This window comes from Danaus plexippus, chromosome 14, assembly GCF_018135715.1.
Source record: "Danaus plexippus chromosome 14, MEX_DaPlex, whole genome shotgun sequence".
In the NCBI taxonomy this organism is placed as follows: Eukaryota; Metazoa; Arthropoda; class Insecta; order Lepidoptera; family Nymphalidae; genus Danaus; species Danaus plexippus.
The window spans coordinates 8,050,159-8,073,505 of NC_083546.1; the positions used below are offsets into that span (position 1 = coordinate 8,050,159).

The 23,347-nt window shown below is 30.9% G+C and overlaps 1 protein-coding gene across 1 annotated transcript; it reads left to right on the forward strand.

The window, feature by feature from the left end:
* The first annotated feature begins 1,827 nt into the window (after positions 1 to 1,827).
* Positions 1,828 to 9,105, forward strand: LOC116769560 (uncharacterized). The gene is made up of 7 exons (XM_032660691.2): positions 1,828 to 2,708; positions 2,794 to 2,906; positions 3,018 to 3,204; positions 3,458 to 3,517; positions 4,587 to 4,776; positions 6,028 to 6,208; positions 6,380 to 9,105. Exons 1-7 carry the CDS (start codon positions 1,874 to 1,876, stop codon positions 6,419 to 6,421), a joined length of 1,608 nt encoding a protein of 535 aa, XP_032516582.2. The 5' UTR covers positions 1,828 to 1,873; the 3' UTR covers positions 6,422 to 9,105.
* The last annotated feature ends 14,242 nt before the right edge of the window (positions 9,106 to 23,347 follow it).

Below are 23,347 nucleotides of genomic sequence, written 5' to 3' on the forward strand. Positions count from 1 at the left end.
GATACAGTGAACTGTAAAGGGTCGGATTGTTGCTAATTGGAATCGGTTCCATTTTATAGTTAAACAAGACGCGGTTAAACGGATTCCTGATTGTTATTTTAGATTCAATCATCAAATCAGGTCAGCTTTGGAACGGAAAATTGAGGGTTCACATTAATCAATCATACATGTGCGTATAAACATGTTACATGTGTGAGTGTTAAGACATAACGAAAATGATAAATGATTCATAACAATAGATTAAAGGATAGCTCATGCTATCTATACACTAACTTTTAAATATATACAATTAGTACTTAATTAAATTTTTTAAAACAAAAATTACCTCGATTTATAAATACTAACTGTAATGTATATTTCATAAGGAGCAATCGAAGTATGTGAAAATTTGAAAGAAATATGAGGAAAATTATTTGTAAATATAATTTAGTCCCTGTTTGTCCGTATGATACATCTTATTTTACCACAATCCGTCTGTAGTCTCTAAACATCTCCAAGAAAAGTGATACGACACTGAAAACATATTTTTGAAGGCTAACTTGCTTGGGGATAAATATGAATTTCCAAAGAGTATTAAATTATAAAAGGAATGTCTAAGTCGTTTGAAATCATATTATTATAATTAGTAAGTAATAAGTGTGTCTGGACTGAAAAGTATAATTTTTTTTATAGTTTTTCATGGGACAAACGACACAAAATTGAAATTTTTCTAACCTTTAAAAATTCATACCTTTGAAAATATTTACTTTATTGTAAAAAGTGGAATATTTTTTTGATGTTTCAATAAAAATTGGTCAGGTTGAAAAACAACAATTCCTTGTAATTGTTTAAATAATTTCGGTTTAAACAATGTGGCACCAGCTTACCCCATGGCAACATGCATTTATATCATCAGTAGGGTACTTTGAGGAGGATCGCATAAAAATTGAGATGGAATAGTTTTAGGCACTCATGCGACGATTTCTCCTGGACTAATTTTTATGACATGGAAAAAGAATATTAAAAATAATTGAAGGTGTATGAATGACTCAATTGAATTCACTCAATTAAACATATAATGAAATAAAAAACAACGAAAGCTCTTTAAGTTATTGAATGATTATTGCGAAATAAAATACGTAAAGGAAATAAAAAAATTCAAACATCATTAATTCTATCAAGTATACAAGTGAAATTGTTTAGTTTATCAGTTTGTCTTTGAAGTATTGCGTATTTTCATTATATATCTTTTAATTATCGCGTATATACATATTCTAAAATTTGTATATAACACATGTTTTAGAGTTACTTATAAAAGTTTTAAAATTTTGGTTTTAAGCCAACAGTACAGTTATAAGGTTTAAATGTAATTTGTATTGCAAGACTGTCCATTAAATCCGAAAGTCATCACATTTTCAATATTATGGATTATCTGTATATGATTATTTAAATATCAGCTGCACATTGAATTTAATGCAGTTCCACAGAGCAATTTTAACTTTGGTCTGAGGTTTAACTTTAAAATATTAAAGGAAAAGCCAACTGAATTTATTGGAAGTCTGTAAAAGAAATAATGAAATCGCTATTTTGTCCAGAAAATCTTAAAAGTTTACAATGAAAAAGTTTTGCATCAAGTTATGTATTAACTTTTCAAATAAAGGTCAGGTTATACTTAAAGTAAAAGGCTCAATACCTTTTCAAAGTTATGTTTTTCTTTCAAATCAAATATAAAATAATTTTTTTTTTGATAAATTAGTATAACAGCAAAAACTAGCATATAGTAATTTTTCTCACATATTTAACTTAACTTATTTTTTTTTTTTATATATTTCTTTTTCTATAGTCAACCCATCAACTATAAAGAAACGGTGGAAATGTTGGTATAACTGGAAAAATGCTACATAGAACATCTTCTTCTCGACGTCGTCGGGCATCAAGAAGTGCTGCAACTTCACCGCAGACCAGGTCCCCAAGACCTTCTGCACAGTCTTCTCGACGAGCGTCTCTTGCAACTACCGAAACAGACGATGAGATTGAACCTCCACCTCCACAGAGGAGTCCTAGAGCCAGTCTTGCTCCAGACACGCCATTTGACTCCTATCATCGAAGTCCAAGACATTCCCTGGTCCCCGAAAGTAGGTCAGCCAGAAATTCAATCACACCTGAAACTGCATTAGTGAGAAATAGTTTGGCACCTTCTAGGAATAATTTAGGAGTAGAACAAGCATATGGATCTCGTTTAAGTCTTAATCCTCAAGATTTTAATCGAAGTCCTAGAAATAGTATAACACCTGACTTAGCAGCTAGAAGTCCAAGGAGAAGTTTAGTCCCAGAAGGATCTTCATGGAATCAGCCAAGAAATTCATTGGTACCAGATGTTGGTAGAAGCCCACGTCATTCTGTTGCAAGTATACAAATTGATCCAGCAAGAAATCAAAAGGAATTAGGTCCAAGTCAACGAACCAGCCCCAGAGGAAGCATAGTTCCAGATTCAACTTTAAGAAAAGATTTTCCAGAAATAAACAGAAGTCCAAGAGGTTCTTTGATACCAGATTCACAAAGAAGTCCGAGAGGCAGTATTGCTCCATCTGAAAGAAGTGCTAGAGGCAGCTTAGTCACGGGTGATATTGACACAGCAAGGATCAGTCCCAGAGGAAGTTTGACGTTAACATTTCAAGAGCCTTTAGTTTCTCGAGAGCGCCGAGCTAGTGAAGATAGTCAATGTGCTGGTAAAAAGAATAATCACTGTTTTAACATTTGGTTATCAAATTATTGTATGTCCATACATATTTTATATGTTATGTATTTATTTAGGTAATCGAGGGCGCAGTGTGTCACCTTACAAAGCGTCTCTTGGTGGCCGACAGAGTGGCACCGGGGCTTTATCTGATACTGGCTCTAGAAGGGCCTCCAGCTCCGTTAGCCAAGTAAGTTTTCATACGTATAATAAAAATAAATGAAATATATTTTCTTTGTCCGATAAGATTCAAGTCTGGTAAAATAAACAAGCTATTTATTTTTAAATCTTCACTAAATAGGTATCTGGCGATGAACAACGCAGACTCTGTGGAGAACAGGCCAAATACAGTGACCGAAGCGGCCTTGGCTTGGGAGTTGGTCTCACCACATACGGTTCCGTCGCTTATCAGCTGAAAGATGCGAACATGGAGGCTTCTGGCACCGTCGACTTTGTTTGCAGAGCCGCTAGGATAATGAATAGAACAAGTGTGTTGAATAGTTTCAAATAACTCATTGCTCTCATGTTTCAATTATAAAAATAAATTGCTTAATTTCAAAAATAATTTTCTAAAGAGTCTACACCTTTTGTTATCTCTATAACGTTTTTATATTTTTCCAGTCAGTTACTGTGAGCTTAAAAATTTCTCACATAAATTTTCTATCACTTGTAATAAAAAAATCTTCCATTCGAAAAGCTTTTTAAAAACGAACCTAGCATAATATATGAAATTCATTACAGTTGTAATGACTGTCTTCTTGGCCTGTCTGTCGTCGCTGCCAGTTATTATGTTAATCATGGGTAAGTTACAACTACCTTCGTAATATATATAACTTTTAAACAATTCGATTGATTTAACTTCAAATTTAAAAATAAAACCTAATATATAACACTGGATATAAATTATTTAATTAAGTGCCTTTCTTTTATCAGATCCATTGTATGTATTCACATAATTTCGTTTATATATTCCCGTTATATTTTTTATTTAATCTAAAAAAAACTATTTTTGTAACCAAGGTATATATCGTTAATATTTAAAACTTAGAATGAATTCGGTGAAACCTCTTAAGTAAATCCTTTAGAGTTCACTAAATTGCGTAAACGGCAGAAATCACTCAATGTCAAGATAATAAATTTCAATCTAGAATAATACGGGAACAGTGAAATATCGTTGATCCTCCAATTTAATGAAAAACTCTTCAAGATCTGTTTTTTATTAACGATTGTATTTAATTCCATTGACATAAAATGGGATCTGAAATTTTAATTTGTACGGAATAGATAAACGGATTGATTGGATTTCATTTTTATAACTTATTTATCATATTTAAATTCATACAAAACCTCTCACATCGTATAATATTTATTTTATATCTCAAAATAATCATCACGGACTGGAAGCTACTGTGGTATATAGAATATTGATATTAAATAAAAACACGCATTGTACAAACAAAGCCTGCTCAACAGTATTGGGTTTCAATCACTGTAACAACTCTCAATACGTAGCGTGTTTATTTTACTGACTGAAAATTGCGTTTATAATACCTATAAACTTTTATAGTACTTTTATAGTAGTATCTTTTCAATAGTTTTTATTTATTAGGTCACACCTTACTTTAAAAACCAATTTTATTGAAGGATGTTATATTTTTAACATTTCATATAGGGATTTTTTATTTGAAGTATTTTGTCAAGGCTTTAGTGTGCTATACTCGGTTTTATGGAAAATCTCCGGTAAAAGACGCCCAGTAGTTACAATTACTGTGTCAGAATTAGGTTCTTTTTTATAAAAAATAAACTTATGATTTGCGTTATATGAGAAGGAATTTAAAGCATAAGTAAGTTTGTGTGGTTTCTCATCTAGGGGTGCAGTACATCCGTGACTGTCCTGCGGAACCTAGGATTCCTGTTTATATGGTGGTGGGTGGGGCCGCTGGAGGTGCAGGTATCTGCTGGTTATTGTGGGCTCAGCTCGCGAGCCGCACCGTCAGTTCCACAGCCAGTGTGCCAGAAAGAATCCTGGCCTATACTCTTGCCGGATTCCTTATGGGATGGTAAGACAAATAAACATTTAATAAAAATCTGTTGATTTAAATTTTTTGTATGTTAATTTATTTCCCAAAAATTTGTATCAAAACCTGTCGATAAAAATTGTCAATCATTAAAAAATATTTATCATTACTTTGTATAAATATACATGCATATAATCCAACTATACGTCTGCATGCCAGTGAAGTCCTCCTAACCGGTCGGCAACAGTTGGTGTATATTTACAAATCATCTCGGCAGTTGGTGCTGCTGTTAGTATCTAGGTTATTTAAAATAAAAAGGCTACAACGTGGTTACTGTATATATATATGTATATGTATTGATTTATGACACTTTATTCATTTCCCTGTGAGCGCAACTCTGATGACAACAAAGTTGGAGTCGCGGTGGATAACTAATATATTTATTTATTAGTTTTCCAAAAGGGATTATATCTCTAATATAATATTTTTTCCAACAATCCATTAAAACTTTAGAGACTAATATAATTTATATATTTAGATTTTCAAGAAAATATTATGAAGGTCAAAAACCTGTTTTTTACTTTGACGGATGTCCTTAACGTAACTAAATAGCCATTTTTCTTTCTCATTTAAACATCTTACAAAAAAGAACAAATTTTACTTTGAAATATATATAAGGAAGTAGATATTAAATACCATTACTTGAATTGTTCAAAACCCGCATTTGTTATGTCGTGCTTTTTGTTTTAAGTCTTGTATTTCAGTGAGGATTTTGTCGCTAATTGGAAAGTTTTCACGAGGACTGTTCAAAGTGTTTTTGTTGAAGAGCCTTTTTGTCTGTAATTAGTCATGCTTTGAGATTTTTTTATATATTATCTTGGTACTTTTATGAAATAAATGAAATTCTTGTATTATGAATTGTGTATTTCATATGCTTGCGGTTCTTAATGATTTTGTATGGTTAGTATTTTATAAATTACTATTAGAGCCTACTGGCATTGTCCAGACATATTAGAGTTATCATTCGACCAGGGACCTGGTACCTAGTGGATTATTGATGCCTTTCTCAAGTTATAGCTTGACTAAGAATAATAGGGGTAATTTTTTATACATATGCCCAATAAAATACATATAAATAATATGATGGAAGAATGCTTAACCTTAACATAATATATAAGGAATAGACTAGCAATTTCTACTTCCTAAATTACAAATCAGTTTCTGTAGGGTAATTATAAGAACTTATTATGTGTTCCGTTTCTTTAAATCATTATTACACTAAATATAACACAGGTTCGCCTTCGGTAACTACTGGACTGTGGGTATCATGTGGCCGGACTACGCACCAACACTGTTTGAGCCTAACCAATGGTGTCACAGGACTCTTTATGTCTTTGCCATAACACAGCTTGGAGTTGTATGGGGTGTCATTGCTCTTATATTATTGCTGTTACTGGCCCTTGTTATTTGCCAAGTAAGTTTTTAGACTTAATTATCTTGGTAGCTTATCATTTTATTTTGGGGTACGATAATTACCAAAGGAAAGAAGTTCTAATTGTTGATACGTCGATATTGGTTTTGTTAGTTTTTGTTTAAATTACTTTAGTACGTTACATATGACATAAAATTTATAACGTATATTTAGGTATTCGGCTGCGGCTGGCTCGGTCCGCCTAGATACAAGTAGCAACGGCGTAGTGTCGTGCTAGAGCTGTGGCACCGCAACATCAACAACACGATGGACGTGGCCGGAGCCCTGCTACCCTTCACGCAAGTTGTTCGACCAGAACTGACTATCCACGTACAGGAGGTCCTCACGCAAGCAGACAAAGACACTGAAACTAAGCTTAAGATACCAGAAATTAACGAACCGGACAACAGTGATGACGTGAATCCAAAAAGTCCCAAAAGTGAGGCAAAAAGTGGATGCGTGAACGGTAAAAACGCTGGCCCGGCCTGATGGTTGTTAGTCGTGCTGCCATCACACGGCAAGAAGCACGTACACTTCGAAGCTGATGATGAGATTTACTACTTCTGAGAGTTGAGTTCGTGTGCAACGCGATCGGACCTTCTCTTTTGTGCCGCTTAAGACATGTCAGTGTAATGTATGTGATAATATTACATTTATATTGTACTAAATTGCTAAGAAACTTCGTTTGCTAACATTAGACTTTATTTGAAAACAACGAATATTTGTAGAATATATGTGCATGTTTGGGCAATGAACTCTATTATTTAAATTGTAAACATATCGACAAAAATATATCGTATTAGATGGAAATGTTATTTTGTATATAATAGTTTGTGATGTGGTTATAGAGATCAATATTTATTATACAATGTATATTTCTGTGTCGTTCAAATTATAGTGAATGTCTATTATCTTAAGCATTGAGATAAGTAATGTTTAAATACAGCGAAAAGTAAGCTGACACATTTTAATAGAGTCAAAATAGTACAGTCCAAAATAAATAAATAAATACAAAGTGCCAAAGATTTAGTACAGATGCTTTAGTGAAAACATTAGTTATCTCAAAGTTCAAAGAGAAAAAAAATTACTGCGCGGAACAGGCTTTAATAGAAATTGAGGAGGAACATTAAATATAGTTTAGAGTATAATTATTGTAATGGAAAGTATTAAATGTGCTTTAGATATTTGCACAATTTATTACGTTCCGTGTACTCTATTAGGGTGCACGATAAAATGTATACTATTTCAATATCTTTAAGATTTTCACTAATAGTACCGTCTTAAATAAAACAATTTTTTTTTCTGACATAAATTACGCGTGTGAATACTGTCATATAAATAACTTTTAAGGACGTGACGAGGATGACAGTTATTGACACACACTAATAAATAAAGGTTATTTAAATTTCTTATTCCTTTCATATTATTGGGAAAAATTTACCTAAATGTATTTCTTTGCCTGAACTTATATCCGTCCATTTTAGTTCTTATTACTTTGTGTTGACGACTTCACTCGCATGACTTACTTTTTTTTTAAATATTGAAATAGTTATTTTAAATAAATTTCAAAATACTATCTACTTTCTTAAGGCAGCCCCCAAATGATTTTATTTTGTATAAATTTATAATAATTTAGAAGACACTAGTGCTGTACTTGTAGGTCTATTAATAGTGAGTAGTATATAGTTTAGTGAAACGGAAATATAACCTGTAGCCTTAAGGATAAAATAAACTATTTAGATTAGATATTGTATATATATTATTTTTAATATTTTACTAAATTATGTGTATTGAATAGTGTTGTAGCATGAAATGATCAATTTATAGAGGCGGCTATCAAATAGAAAAAAAAATAACGGTAAACGCATGTAGTCGAATACGGAAAGACGTTTTCGTGAGAGAAATTACTGTGACCAAAACTGTATAGTATGATAATTAAAAACCATTTTATTTCAAAAATAATTTTCATGTAACACGAGTCAAAATTTCGGATCTATTAAATGTCGTCCCACAGATAGACCAATTTACTAAAGCTTTATGAAATATTTACCCTTTTATATGAAATTCGTACCAAATTATTCAGGGGGTATATGTTATTGGTGCTTTATTGTATTGCTTTGTAAATAAAAAAAAACTTTACTAAAATTATGTAATTTTGTAGTTTTAATAATATCAAGAATATATAGAAATATACATTCGACTTTAAAAAGGCTTCAGTTGGAGATCATTCAATGCTATTTCAAAAAAAAATATTCTCGTAATAACTATGTAGTATTATCATATAATGTTTAAGTATTACAATTTTCTAAGCATCTATCTGAGAGCATGCAACACCAACTATAGGTACGTAATGTAGCGGAGACTTTGAAGATTGTAATATGTTAGTAAGAAACACTTCTCTTATACAGCAGTACTGGAATAGAAGATTTAAATATAACTTACGTCTTGAAATATACGAACATAGGAAATAATCTAGTTTGATATATAATTATTCAAAAATAGTACTTTATATAAACTTTTCGATTGAACTGCCATGTTATAAGTTTTCTAACAGAAATAATATATATAACAGAAACTTATTTTTAATCGAAGTTTATATTGAACAAGTGTTTATTATAAAAAACTATTCACGGCTTAAAAAGAATCTTGTTATGATTTAAAATATTTAGCATTATTTCCTTCTACAATAGATCTTTTTAAGATACATAATTATTTAGTTAGTAGATATAACATTTGTAAACTTAGGAATGTAGTTTTAAAGACTATTAAATGACTATAAAGTCTTCAATGTCTTTGTAATTTATACCATAACTAGGTAAACGGTAAAATATTAATGTATCAAACGTATGTAATGACGCACCTCTTGTATTAAACGAAACAAATAAATGTGTTTTTTTAAATCCGTTTTTTATATACTAACTCACCCCTTAAAAGAAAATTATAATAGTACCTAGCATTATTGTTAATGACTTCATGAAATATGTCACAACTTAATATCTGTAAGCTCATTGACCTTTAAAAGCTTGTTGTCAATTAGTATCACGAACATATGTACTAGTCGTCTTCGTGACAACCACGACAGATCATGACTCGTGCGGCGTTTAAACAGTGTCCTTTATGACATATCATTTTAATAAAATATACATATTTTTTTGATAAAATTTTATGAATAGCTCTTTTAATTTTATCACTTTATATAAATTAAAATCTCAAATTCGTTTAGTTTATTCAAACGAAATTGTTCATTTAAAAATATATATGATCTAGTTAAGAAAATTTATTTAAGACAGCTGTATTGGAAGTCGGTTTATGGGTTGTAAATATTTACAACTCTGTTTATGGGACAGGATTGTTCCCAATTAATACAGATGGAATTTATGATCCAATCTGTAGAGCTGGCCCCTTTATTGTGTATTAAAAAGATATAACCTTTGTTAAATGGGTCTAAATTACAGGCTTCGGATAAAATATTGGTCATTTTTTGTAATTGATATGCCTGGATAAAATTATCTGATTGGACCTTTTGGACTTTTAGTTCCAATAATGAGAATTTAGGCTACATTTAACATATTTATGGCTCATTTGAATTTGGGATCAGTTTGTGCAATAGCTGTTATAGGAGCGATTTGTCTGGCAGATGCTCGGGCAAGGATATCATTATATTAAATTCAGCTATTAAAATTATCAGGTCAAACCAGCATTTCAGTCAGAAGAGCTATTATTTCTTTTTTATACACTAACTTCATTCATAGTGAATGCATACCCAAAAATATTTTATACTTTTTAACTCACTCACGAAATCACAAGAATATTATTGTTTGGAATAACATAAAAGATGAAAAATTTTGGATATTGCTCACGAAACAAATTAATTAAAATATGTATTTTGTCTATTTTGAATGTAATTATCTAACTACTACATTTTTTTCTCAAATTGAGTAAAACTAGTTCATTCAAAACAATGAGTGCAAATAGCATTATTTATATAAGAATATAGTATATGTATTAAAAAATATTAAGATGTATTTATTATATTGAGGAAAACTTTCGTAAAAAATGGAAGACATTCCTTTGAAAGAATTTTCTGCAATTTAAATGTATCAAGATATACACGGTCTAGAAATAACTGCTTGTATCTTAATACCAGCGGATATTAAAGTCGCAAGATTTAATCTTGCAAGAAAATTGTTTCACATTTTCATTAAAATATTATCCTCAGAAAAGGTTTAAAATGTTTGATTTAAATAAGATCTATGTTTTAATTAAAACACGTTCGTCGGTCGTCTTATTAATACTGGATAGTGCTTCACTACTATTTCTCCTGATAAAAGGAAGGGATGCAGGAAGGGATACATGGTAAGCAAATTATCTCAGTAACGGCCCATTCACTTTTGTCTTGAGTACTTCCTCATTACAAGTGGGAGAGATCACGATCGTAATCAAACTACTGCAATCCTTTGGTCTGCGAATGAGAAAGGAGGAAGCGTATACCTCCGTTCCTATTCATTAAAGATCTATAAAGACAGATTGTCTGCTGAATGAACTTCTTTTAGTGATGAAAGGACGCGATTGTTTTTTAGTTGTTTTAAAATTCACAAAATTTTCATCACTCCGGTTTGAAACTATCTGAAGTGTGAAATAAACACTCTGGATGGCTTCCCTGTGTCACCTGTGTTTCCCTGTGTGTGTTTCCCAGTGTCCGGCTCGAGATCTGGATTAATACAACTTCTCCAAAAACAAATAAAAACAACGAAACTTAACCAAAAACTTTCAGTAGACTGTTACATTCACCAGCATTGGATTTGCGAGAGAAAGACCCCTGAGGAACTCCTACATTTATCGCGATTGACTTAGGGGAACAGCCATTACCTCAGTATTAAATGAATACTTGTAGAGTATGGTCCCTTAGAAAGTCAGAAACCCAGTCATCATACCCCTAGGATATGCTATAGCCAGAAAGTTTACTAATAAAGCTATCGTACTAATACTATATAGCAGCAAAAATCTTCATGACGGGCATTTTTAAGGCATCGTAGTTAGGCTATATGAGCAGCCTCACAGAATATTACCATAGAGACACTGATACGGAATATTTTGTCCTCACAAGTATCCACCAGTGTCTCAAGTGTAGAAAATTTGGATTCTCTAAACTGGCAAAAACGCGGATAGCAGTTGTTACTCAGGATGTACATATATACATATATAGAGATATATGTCGAAAGAGGAGCTTGGACGGTGGAGGTGAGCGTTTAACGCGCGTTAGATAGGTGCCCCTTAAACCTACACCTGGGTCGCAAGCCCCAGGCACTGTTGAAGCCTATCTCCCTGCAACGCGATGGACCCGGCACCCGCACGGTCGAATCCATTGAAGGGTAAGAGGTTTCGTTTCTATTTTCGTAGTACAATTATTTTATAAATTTGTCCTGCCGTAAAATAGTAAAACGGGGTTATACTTTTTATTTTATGGGATTATAATTTGTTTTTTAAAAAGTATAAAGTGGTTGAGCAAAAGCTTTTCCATGTTTCATTCAATGGTGGTTTCTCCAATAAAAACCGAGTCCATTTGTCTTTATCTTCATAATGTTAAATGCAATTCAGTCGTCAATTTAGAGTTTTCTCGCGAACAATTCGTCTCTATTTCCTTAAATACAACTAATACAACCACGTTCTTACGTGGATTGGGAAACTGTTATTACAGTTTATGGCAATTAAAGATATCGCTGTTGAAATTTCAAAAAATAAACTCCAATTAGCAAAACAAACACCACTTTCTGTAAAAAAGAACCACGGAAGATTGCTTGTAAGATAAGCTAATAAGTGAAACAAAGTAGGTCACTAGAGTATATAAAGTCTGAACTAAGATGGTTTTGCCACCTCGAACTAGTCGTAATAAATCGACTTCCCACGTTGTAATAATTGTAAACGCGATATATGAGTTGCTGTAGAACGGATGAATCGATATAGATTTAATTTTAATTCTTTGAAAGGAAACTTAATATAGATATTTTTCAATTTATAACAAACTTTTGAAATTTATTTACTCTTATTAGGTAATGAATGTCACAAATAAATACTTAACTTGAGTAGATATGAATCAGGTTTTATGACTTTCTCTAATTTTATTATATTATAATGACAGAAATTATAACGGCACAAAGTCAAAGGCTGTAAGCTAGATAACATTTACTGTTCATAATTTGTTGGTAGTAGGTACGTTTACAGCATAGCTGCTGTTTTATTTATAAAATTCTTAAAATTGTTTTGGATATGAAATCTGTGAAAGTAAAAATTTTGTGGGGGTATACGTACATAGACGAACATGTTTGTAAATTTGTTATGATTTTAATATAATTGACACACGTGCCAGAGATATTTATAAAATTTTCCATGAAGAATAATTATAACCAAGTTGTTTAACATGCCAGCCAGCGTTTTCTTGACGTATTTTATTATTTTTAACGTAAATATAAACCTACAATATGGATGCAATAATATTATTGCTATATTATTTTAGATTCGTGATTAAAGCCTTGCTTGCCATCCACTCCTTTTTCCATTTCAGATTGTTACTTGATCCAGAATGATCAAATAGAAAGAGTTGGTAAAGAAGTGGTCATATATCTCTTAATATTTATATGTATCCCTTTTTGTTATTAAACTTCTTGGAAATTTAAAAATTCTATTTGTAGTATATTATAGCCCTAATATGCTGTCGACCAATTTTTTTTTAACTTCTTAGATAATTACGTTCCACTGAATGATCATACGTTCATCATATGCACTTTATTAAAGACTTTCTTTAAATGCTACCCACAATTTTGCAAATTGCATTACTTTATCTTCAACTAATTAAATTTTCTCCGCGGATCATTTGAAAACATGGCCAATGGCCGCGGATTGTTTTCCTTTGCATGACCTGTTTGTTTTTTAACTGATCAGAGTTATCAGAGTTAGCTTTGCAGACAAGAACTTATCGATTTTTAATATCTAATGAATTAAAAAAAATTTACGATCTCCTTGTTGTACTTCTATTGGACTTATTAAAATTTATCTCCCAGGTCTTCTATGGCTTGGTGAAGAAGTTAAGCAAATTGCAAAACTAGAAAGTTTTAGAAAAGCCTAATTAAAAATAGATAATAGTTATAATAATAAAGAGAAAAGCAGACAAGCCCGAATTCATTTAAGTAGTAATTGTAAGCATAAACAACATTGCCTCATCTACAACGCTAATATTGAAGAAGTTTTTAGAAATCCTCGCTCTTACCATCACGTACATTTTTAATAACTATTTTGATCTTAAAATCTTTCTTTTGTATTGGAAGGACAGCTCTATGATTCTTTCGCCTACAAAATTACAACCCTGTACTTTTAGTGATTTTGGACCTATATCCTATTCTTTACCATCTTTATAAATTCCTCCAGCGTTCATACAGCGATTATACTACTTTCTCCCACCTTTACGCAGACGATTTGAAAATTTACTCGCAGTATTGCACACAAGACCTTCCAGACATTTGAATAACATATCTCGATGGAGTAAATCTTTTGGGGTTGTCCCAAATAACAATTAAAATGATGATCACAAGCAATCCAAAAAATAATATAAAATATTACTGGGAAATATTACCTTGACTTGTATTGGATGGCGTAAAAATTCCCTTTGGTGAGTGCATTTAAATTGTGGACATAATCTTTGACATGGTCCCTTATAGTAAATATTTTTTTTTCCTTTGTAGTAAATATATACGTAGTAATTAAATCATAAATCTATTCATACAAAATAATACTTCATATGTTACTCCGAATAAGATTTAGAGCAGTACAGCAATTTCCTGGTGACTTCCCGCTAACTCGCTTCTACCGGAAACCAACCCATTTTAACTCGGCTTCAAGCTTCCCTCCTAAGGCTTCTTTCTTTTAAAGACATTATTTATAACAGGATATTAGACCAAGCTACAAGTTAAATAAAATTAATTTTATTTTCGCTTAAATAACTCTCTGTACGGTTTGCAATCACTAAAATATTAAACTATGTTTTCTCCTTTATATAAACATATCTAAAAGCAATATAAATAGTATATATAAAATAAGGATAAGCAACGGTTTTAAAATGAAATTGTTCCTGAGTAAATCAATACTCATTTTACTCGTAGAACAAAATAACACACAATATTCTAGGAGTCAAATCAATTTACATAATTGTTTCTACATCATCTTTGAACACATTTGATAGAGACAAAGTATAAATTTTTTTCACTAAAATTGAAATGTTTATTTGAACGCATATAAACAGACTTCTACATAAATAAAAGAAGATCGTAAATTTTGCAATCTCAAGATACCTTTACGATCTCTCAACTTAAACAGCCGTCTCAAAGCTTATTGCTCTACTTTGGATAAACTTTATATTTAGTTCTCAAATAAAGACACTCTGCTAACTTTATTTATATGGGGAATTCTGTTTTAAGTAACGATGTGAAATATTCAAAATCTACAAAATAAATTCATTTTAAATAAATTATATTTCTTTTAATTATTAAATTGAAGGTTATCTTTTTACCAGATTCTGAACGGAATACTTTTAAAGGTAGGACTCAGGTTGCCTGTTCACTTGTCAACATAAATATTTAAATTTATTTATATAACAATTTTTCCGATAAAATGGCGCTTTGATTTAAATTAATATCTTACATTCTGATCGCATTTCTTAGATAAATAAAAACTTCTGAATGTCTGTCAGTCGTTTAGAAGAAATCACACTTCTGCTGGTTTGTTATTAAAAATTGTGAATAAAAAAATTCCTCTGTTGATATTATATGTGTATATCACTAACCTTTAATGTATGGAGTAATATTTTCGATGACTAAGCGCTGATCAATAATTTTAGACCCCGTAGAATATCTCTATAAACTGGTCAGAGAATAGCAAAATTTAGAGAATTTTTATTCAAGATCTTGCACCTAACGATCCTGCAAATTAGAAATGTCGTTTCTATATAACGTTCAGCCAGTCAAAATAGATTAAAATCTAAATACTTCGATTTCATCCAATCTTTTCTATAAATAAATAAAATCCGATAAAAAATAGCCATCAGGCAATACATGTATGTTTTCTGTTAGAAATTTAATTAAAGATACAGCTCTAGATGTTACGAGCAGTTCATTTCAAAACCAAAACAGCCAGACGACAAGTTTAGGAACAGATTCATTCTATTAATATTTGATTTTGCACTTGCGTTTCAGATTTTGTTAATATCGGGCCCCATTGAAAACATATCCGTTTACTATGCATTTAAATCATAATTAACTAACACTTTGTATTAATATAATAATATATCTCATCAAGCATATGTTGATTTCTTGTTAAATAGAATTTTAGTTTATTATATTGAGTGACTTTAAATTGGATAATAATATTATAAAAAAAAAATCCATGATTTGCGGCATGGAGTGTATGAAGTTTGATTACAGCAATCAATATATTTAGTCTTTTCGTAAAGATTACCAAAAGGTTTTTATGGTTACGTAATAATGGCTGTCAATAAATGAGTAACATTCATAGATAGCTGTTTGATTTTTAAGAGCTAAGACAAATAGGATTGAAAGGACTGTGTGATTTTAAAAAATATTCTCTTTTCGCATAAGATTCCGAGTCCTATTTGAATTATACAAAAATAGAGTTAAAGTCAATACAATAAGTGTACTAATACAATATATTTTTCAAATAATAAAAGTTCAACATAGTTAAATGTTATCAGGTCCAATTAGTTTCATCATAACTTTTGGAAGAAACTTGTTGTGAATATCGATGAGAAAACTTTATAATAATCATCTTTATAGAGGGTTATTGAACTCAATTCTATAAAATATATTTTTTATTATAAAGAAATAACTCTTGTAATTAGGTTCGTGAAAAGTAATATCTGAAAATGTTTGTCGGAGATTAAGAATAGTTGTTAAATTTCATGTTTAAATAGGTTGTATGTTATATGATTCCTGGTAGCGTGGAAGCCAGTGATATGAAAACTAATGAGCGTGTTTTATCGTCTGACCCTCGACTGCAGAGAGTGGTTTGGGGGAGACTTCTGATTCATAAGTCGTGACCTATCGTCGTAACTAAGATTAAACATCAAAAACTAATGAGTAACCTTTAATAATATATTTATACTTACATATAAATTTGTTATCCAATGTATATATATTTTTTATGTAAAAAGGCAAAAGAGCAGACGGTCATCCTGATGTGGAGTAGTCACCGTCGATCGTGGACATCTGCAACATAAGGGGTGATGCGTATGTGTTGCCGAATTCCATGCTGTTGAATTTATTAAGTAAATTAAATAAAAAAATACCTAACGGATTCCTATAAAATGTTTGGGGTAAACCTATAAACACTATGTTTGAGTGTGGAGTTCGATGTGTTATGAGTGAATATTATTCAGCACACCTAATAATTTCTTCCATACGAGCTTTATTTTCTGCGGATCAGGAATTCTAGTTAGTTCTATAATCTGGATCAAGTCAAGTTCAAAGACAATATCAAGACAGCGAAATGAATAAATGAATATCAAGATCAATTAAGGTCGGATCCTTCATCAGTTTCATCCTCGAAAATTGGAGTCTCACTCTACAATCTACATCTTAAAGGGATTTTTTAGTTACCAAAACTTTTCCCAAAATAAAAAACACGGTAAGAAAATTTAAGTCTGTAATAAGATTTTATAAAAATCCTATTTTGTTTATGAAACAACTTTAAAGAGGTTTATCGTATTACCAAATTTTTACTCGTGCAATGTTTTTTAAAAGACCGAAGATTATATATTTAAATTAATGTGGAAAGCTGTATAAAGAATAAAAATGCAAAGCATGTTTTTATAAAATTATTATTATTACAAGTTATTATGAACCTATACGTTCTTCGTAACTTATTTTTAGTATAATCAAATTATGATTTACTTTGTATGAGGGTTTCGTCGATGAATAAAATCTCGTATCCACTATCTTTGTCTACTTCATCCAATTCGCTGTTATTGACACTGGGTATTTTTGGACATAACTTAGTTTGGGAGGGCTTCATTAAATGTCTAAACTAATTCGGAATTGTTAATCCTGTGAGCAGTTTTGTCAAGTTAGGCAAGAGAGTGTAATTGAATTCAAGACTTTGTAAAGTTAGTTATGGATCTTTACAAACTGAAAATTGTACGAATGGCCGCTGTTTGGAATTAAAAAAAACAATATTTGTATTAGACTAGTAATAATATAACAGAAATTACGAATTCTGTATCCTTCTTATAGTTCTGAATGTTCACGGTAGTGTCACGTAAAGGTCACGGAGTAACTTTAATCGCCTTGAGATCGTTCTATATCCTTTATCAACTTACTTAATTATTTCCCATTAAGACTTTTTAGCAACACCTTATATTTAAGACTATTATCACCCATTTTTTCTTTTACAAACAGAGGCTCGTCTCGTCCCAGAAGTACTAGGTGAGCTGGGGTTAAACTTTTTTTTTTCTTATAATATGTTAAACGTACGATATGACTACTTACAAAAAGCAGGGTATTTCTGTTATCACGCTTAAAATTTTTATATACAAGAGACAGTATGAAGATAAATTGATGAACTCCCGTAAAAAATATAATCCACTCAAAAGTGGCCCCATAGTTTGTTATGGGTAACGCAATGTTGAATGCCATAAAGAGAACTTAAGTAATTGGCTGGAAAATATTATTATTAAGTTATTAGTACAGATATCTGTGGTCTATTTATAAAAATAAATTCATATAAAATAAATATTGCCTTTTTCTTGTCTTGCAAATGCTTGTTTCATGGAGATCAAAACATTTTTGAGGTGTACATGTTATGAAAAAAATTCTATAATAGATCTGATAACATAAAGAAGCTTCTTAAAATTAAAATGTATAACAATTCAGATAATAACCAAACTTCATGGGCCGTAATTTTTGTTATGTAAAAAGTGACAAACGAGCAGATGGCCTACTTACTTGGCGGGCAGTAGCCATCGACACCCATGAACACCAGCAAGATCTCTTTTGCGGATGCTTTGCCAACCTTGGTTTTTTAGAAATACAGAGGGACAGAAATAAGGAAATGACAGGAAAAGGTAGGAATAGGAAAAGGGCAACCTGATCTCTCACTCATCGGACAAAATGTAGCCAGTAAAGGCTACTTCACGCCGATCTTTTGTGAGAGGGAGGTATTGCCCCGGTCGAGCCCACCCATGTTCGATCTGTAGTTACATGACTACAGCTAGGCTCTATCACCTGATATAATTTTTTTGCAACATAGAACTATTACATATATAAAAAAAGAACTCATCGATTTCCCATGCTTTTAACACTAAGAACAGTGTTCTTTGCTTAGAATAATTCGTGAGACTTTTACTTATATATTTAAGAAATGTAGAAAGATAATTTTAATGACCTTTTTTTTTTAATAAGATTGATGTTGAATTAACTAATTGTATAACATGTATTTGAATGGTTGGTTGATTATAAAGAAAATTTGTAGCCTTACATTTTAGAATATTTATTTTACAGTTTTACAATATCAATTAAAATATGCGATATATAATAACTATTTATAATTGTTATTATTTAAGTGAAAAAGCTCGATTTCTTCACGAAATAATATGACTAACAAAATTATGTCAGTCTTTTATATCTTAGCTGGGAGACATTTACATATCAAACTTTACTTAAAACAATTTCGTACTTAAATGTTCAAGATCGAATTACTTCTCCATCACGGGACCATTCTAGACACTTCTATTGCATCTCGTTTTGCAATATATAGATGAATACTTCGTTAATAATATAAATAAAATATCAAAATATTATTAGCAGATGCTCATGTAAAGGCCTGAAAGTTTCAATTATCATTTGACATAGGTTGGTATTTGCAGGGGTGAAATTAAAATTCTTCCTAACAGTTTAAAAGGAATGTTAATTCCTTTTCCAATATATAGAGCGGTGTTTCCGTGTGAAAGGTATTTAGTTAGTGAGATTCAGCCTGAGCTCTACCCGCGCTGGCAAGTTTCTTTACAAAACCAGTCATGCGCTTAAAAATCGATACCTTTTGTGACTTGGGCAGATAACTATAGTTTTATGTTAACATTAAATGTAGAACCTGAAAAGTTTCAAACATTTTTTTTTGATTTTCTCTATATCTTTATATTCAGATAAGCTTATATATTATTTTCATAGAGTTATGTTCTACAACTACGAAATAATACTATGACTAGGTTGTTGTAAGTAGAAGTGTAATGGATATTGTATCATTGAAGAACATCATCGCTACGGGTACTGACAGATAAGTTAATTATTTTAGTGTAGAAAAAAAATTATTAAGTGAATAAGAATTCAGTTCGGTCACGGTGATTCTTCACATTTGGTCCCTTGGGCTGGTTAAAAATGTACCTTATTTGTATATAATTAAAATTTATTTGTATTTGAATATTTACAATCTCATAACTTTATTAAAATTAAGGACGCTTCATATGGCCCCTGGGGTCTCCGTTAAACTGTTTACCTAAAAAGACTTACTATTCACTTTAAAAAAGTAGATTGAAATGTTTGAAAATATTAGAATTTCATAACAAATAAAACAAAGTATTTTATACGTCTTAAACAAGACACACTACTCCAAACACATAAAATCAATAGTTTTATCTATCTTTATACTGTCCTCCAACGTAACAATTGTTAAACGTAGAGACACACATTAACACGGTAAGCTCTCAGCTTTACTCTTAAGCATCGGAAATAAAGCATTGCTATTTATAAACGAAAACATTATCATATATTATTATCAAAATTAATCGTTTAACATTTTTTGATGATAAATTACATGTGTAATAAATTTGAACAAAATCATAAACAGTGTAAAGATGTTGACGAAACAATTGTAATAGAGCCGACCGACATGAGAACGGTTTATTCATCTGTGAATAACATGCTAATTTTACGAATAGGGACAAATTGAAGGGACCTTGACCTTCGTTCGGATTGAAAGTCGATAAGGATATCCACCCTTATGTTGGTACTAAGGAACCAGTCGAAGGACAATTATACTAGGATACGTATAAAGTAATATTAAAACAATTCTCAATGAATCTGTTATAAAACAAAATGTATCAATTAATTTATAATGAAATATATAGCAATTATAATTTATTAAATAAACTAATTCTTAGAAGTTGCATATTCGAACAATTTTGCAAATGTATTTACAAGATAAGATGAGCTTTCTATTTGACTAAACAGTGTTTTAATTCGCACTTTCTATGAAGTTTGCTGAGTGAAGGATAAGAATATAATTTCATATAATACGATATATACATTTTCTTTTTCTAGTTAGAAAGGAAGTATGAGCCCAAAGTGCTACTAATATATTAAAAATTGTACAAATCGCTTTTATTAATTCAACTAGTTAATAGATCACATATACACAACACGAGAGTTTGGTTAAGTCAAAATAAGGATAGGAAGAAGATTTAGAGTTCATGTGATTGAAAATTACATTATTCTTTAAAATTACAAGAAAAACTTTAAACTTCTCTTGTTATTTCTAAAAATAAAGATAATTTAACTACATAATATTCCTATCAGTTAGAATTGAAAAGAAATTGAAGTTAAATTGTAATATAAATCGTCTACGTTGCCAAATACTATGTCTCGAAAGTCATTGAGGCACGTAATGAGAATTCATTCTAAATTCATGGTGTTGTGTTGATTCGGAGAATTTGGTTGTATCCGTGAATTAGCCAATTGGAATTGCAAATAAGAAATGTAATCAAACCAGAAACAGAATATCCCAAAATTAAAGGTAGATGATGGCTTTTATATATTGACCTATTATGTATTCACAAGTATTTTACTCTTGCTTTAATAAATGCTTTATATTACGCTATAACTGAATTAGGAATATCTCTTAACTTTTCCGTATTCACTGACGGCACACAAAATCTAACTTACAATTTTTCAGTTTGGTTTAAACCCGACATTGTAAACTTGTACTAACTAAATTCGAATTAATGGAGGCCCAAATACGGAACTTTATATTGGCACTGATTGTTAAACCACCACAAGATTTCTCGATCTCAAACTTTAAGTTTTAGATTGCTTGATTGTTAAATCACTTTCCTTTTTATTTAGAAGCAATAAAGAGACATTGTACCATAATTTTACATCAAAGTATGGAGGTATTTTCCTTGGTTTAATGCGCAGATGTTGTCTGATGTTGCATGATGTTGCCTTATCATAGAGGTAACAGTTAAGATCCATACTTTTTTTTATGATAAAGGGAGGAAAACGAGCCGACTACCTACCTGATGGAGGTAGTACCGTCGCCCATGGACATCCGCAAAATAATTTTTCGGATGTGTTGCCACCCTTGTTTGGGGAAAAAAAAGAAGAAAGGTTAAGAAAAGGGAAATGGGAAATGGGAAAGGGTGGGAAAAAAGAAAGGACAACCGGCTCTCTCACTCATCGGACGATACGCAACCATTAAAGACTGCTTCACGCCGCCCTTCTGTGAGAGGGTAGTACTTCCCCGGTTGAGTCAGCTCATGTTCAAGCTGTAGCAATTTGACCACAGCCAGGCTCTACCACCTCAAGAGTAACTTACACTTCTTTGGACTTAGATTACCAGTAACATGTGTTTTAATATTTTTAATATAAATTCTTAATACGTATAAAAGCTTTCTTTTAAAAGGTGATGTGACTTAAACTTATGACCTGTTCCAATGGGAAAGTCGTCATAACTGAGTAAACTTTTGAATATATTTGTATTTAGTATAGTCTTCATTAAGAGTTGTAAAAAAATGTGTATATCACCAAGAAACCTCGAATATACAGTTTCAAAATTTGTTGTAAAGGACTCCACATAACTCATCCACAGTTCTCTTAAATATTAATATCCCCACGGGGTCCATACACAAAGACAATTGTCTCCACAAATATTTTGGGAGTATATTATGAACATAAAAATAACTGAAATAATTTTGATGTCGGTTTATATTCACTAAATAAATGTGGATTTAAAAAGCAAAACTTAATTTTTTTTATTAGTTTATAATATTGAAAGTATTTGTAAAAACATTAATAAAATTTAAATAATCAACAAATTTCACGATCGAACAATGAGTAAATGTAAAACATATTATTCTAGGCACATAACAGAAGAGCATTAAGGTATTAAAGGTTTTGTTATATTTGAGTACAATTTTTAATGTTTATTTAAAACCAAAGTGTGACAGAATAAACGACAAAATGTAAATAGAAATTCTTTTAATAAATACATGTGTTATTTATTAGTCTGATTTAAAATGCCCATCACGTTCGGGTTTATAAACTTTTTCAATGTGAGATTTTTTTTGTTATTTACTCATTAAACTAAATGGAATTACAATAAAATGGATGGATGGACCCGGCAGCCGCGCGGCGAATCCATGGAATGCAGAGGTTTCGTCTTTAATTATTTTATAATTATATTTTATTTTAATCCCATTTAGTATAGCCCAGGAAAATTATTTGCCGAGATTTAGAAGGGTTTCTTTGTTAAATTTCCGTAAAATTTCAATTAAACATATATATATAATTTAAATGTAAATGGAAGAAATTATTATTAAATATTTGTAATTATGAAATAAAGAAGATGTCATAATTAAAATACAACATAGAACACCTACACATATCCATCAAGTGAATAAACATAGCTCTGTACACACACTCGTAACATGATTACTTTGATGAATGGAAAATCGATAAAGGCGACATGCATTGAGTTTGAATTATTGATTTGATGATAGCACACAATCTGCCATTTCCACTCATTATAACAGTTGTACAGTAAAAGTAACTGGGAAACTTTGTAAAGCGATTTTAATATAAATATAACAATATAGAAGAATTAAAGAAAAATATTTATATATTTATTGATAATATGCGACAATATGCAAAATACTGCTTTATATTTCATGAATGGGGTATATTTGGATGACGCTATTGTAAATCCCTAAGCTCGTCAGACAAAAGTGTTGTACGTCAGTGTAACATTCCAAATACAAATACCGATTCTCAAAACGAGTAGCTAAACAAATATTGGAGTCGACAAATAACT

What these genes read in the sequence shown, in the direction of transcription:
- LOC116769560 (XM_032660691.2), top strand. Translation starts at nt 1,874, where the DNA reads ATGCTACATAGAACATCTTCTTCTCGACGTCGTCGGGCATCAAGAAGT. An exon ending in TGAAGATAGTCAATGTGCTG is followed by an intron (nt 2,709 to 2,793) that starts GTAAAAAGAATA and finishes GTATTTATTTAG; the next exon opens with GTAATCGAGGGCGCAGTGTG. An exon ending in TAGGATAATGAATAGAACAA is followed by an intron (nt 3,205 to 3,457) that starts GTGTGTTGAATA and finishes AATTCATTACAG; the next exon opens with TTGTAATGACTGTCTTCTTG.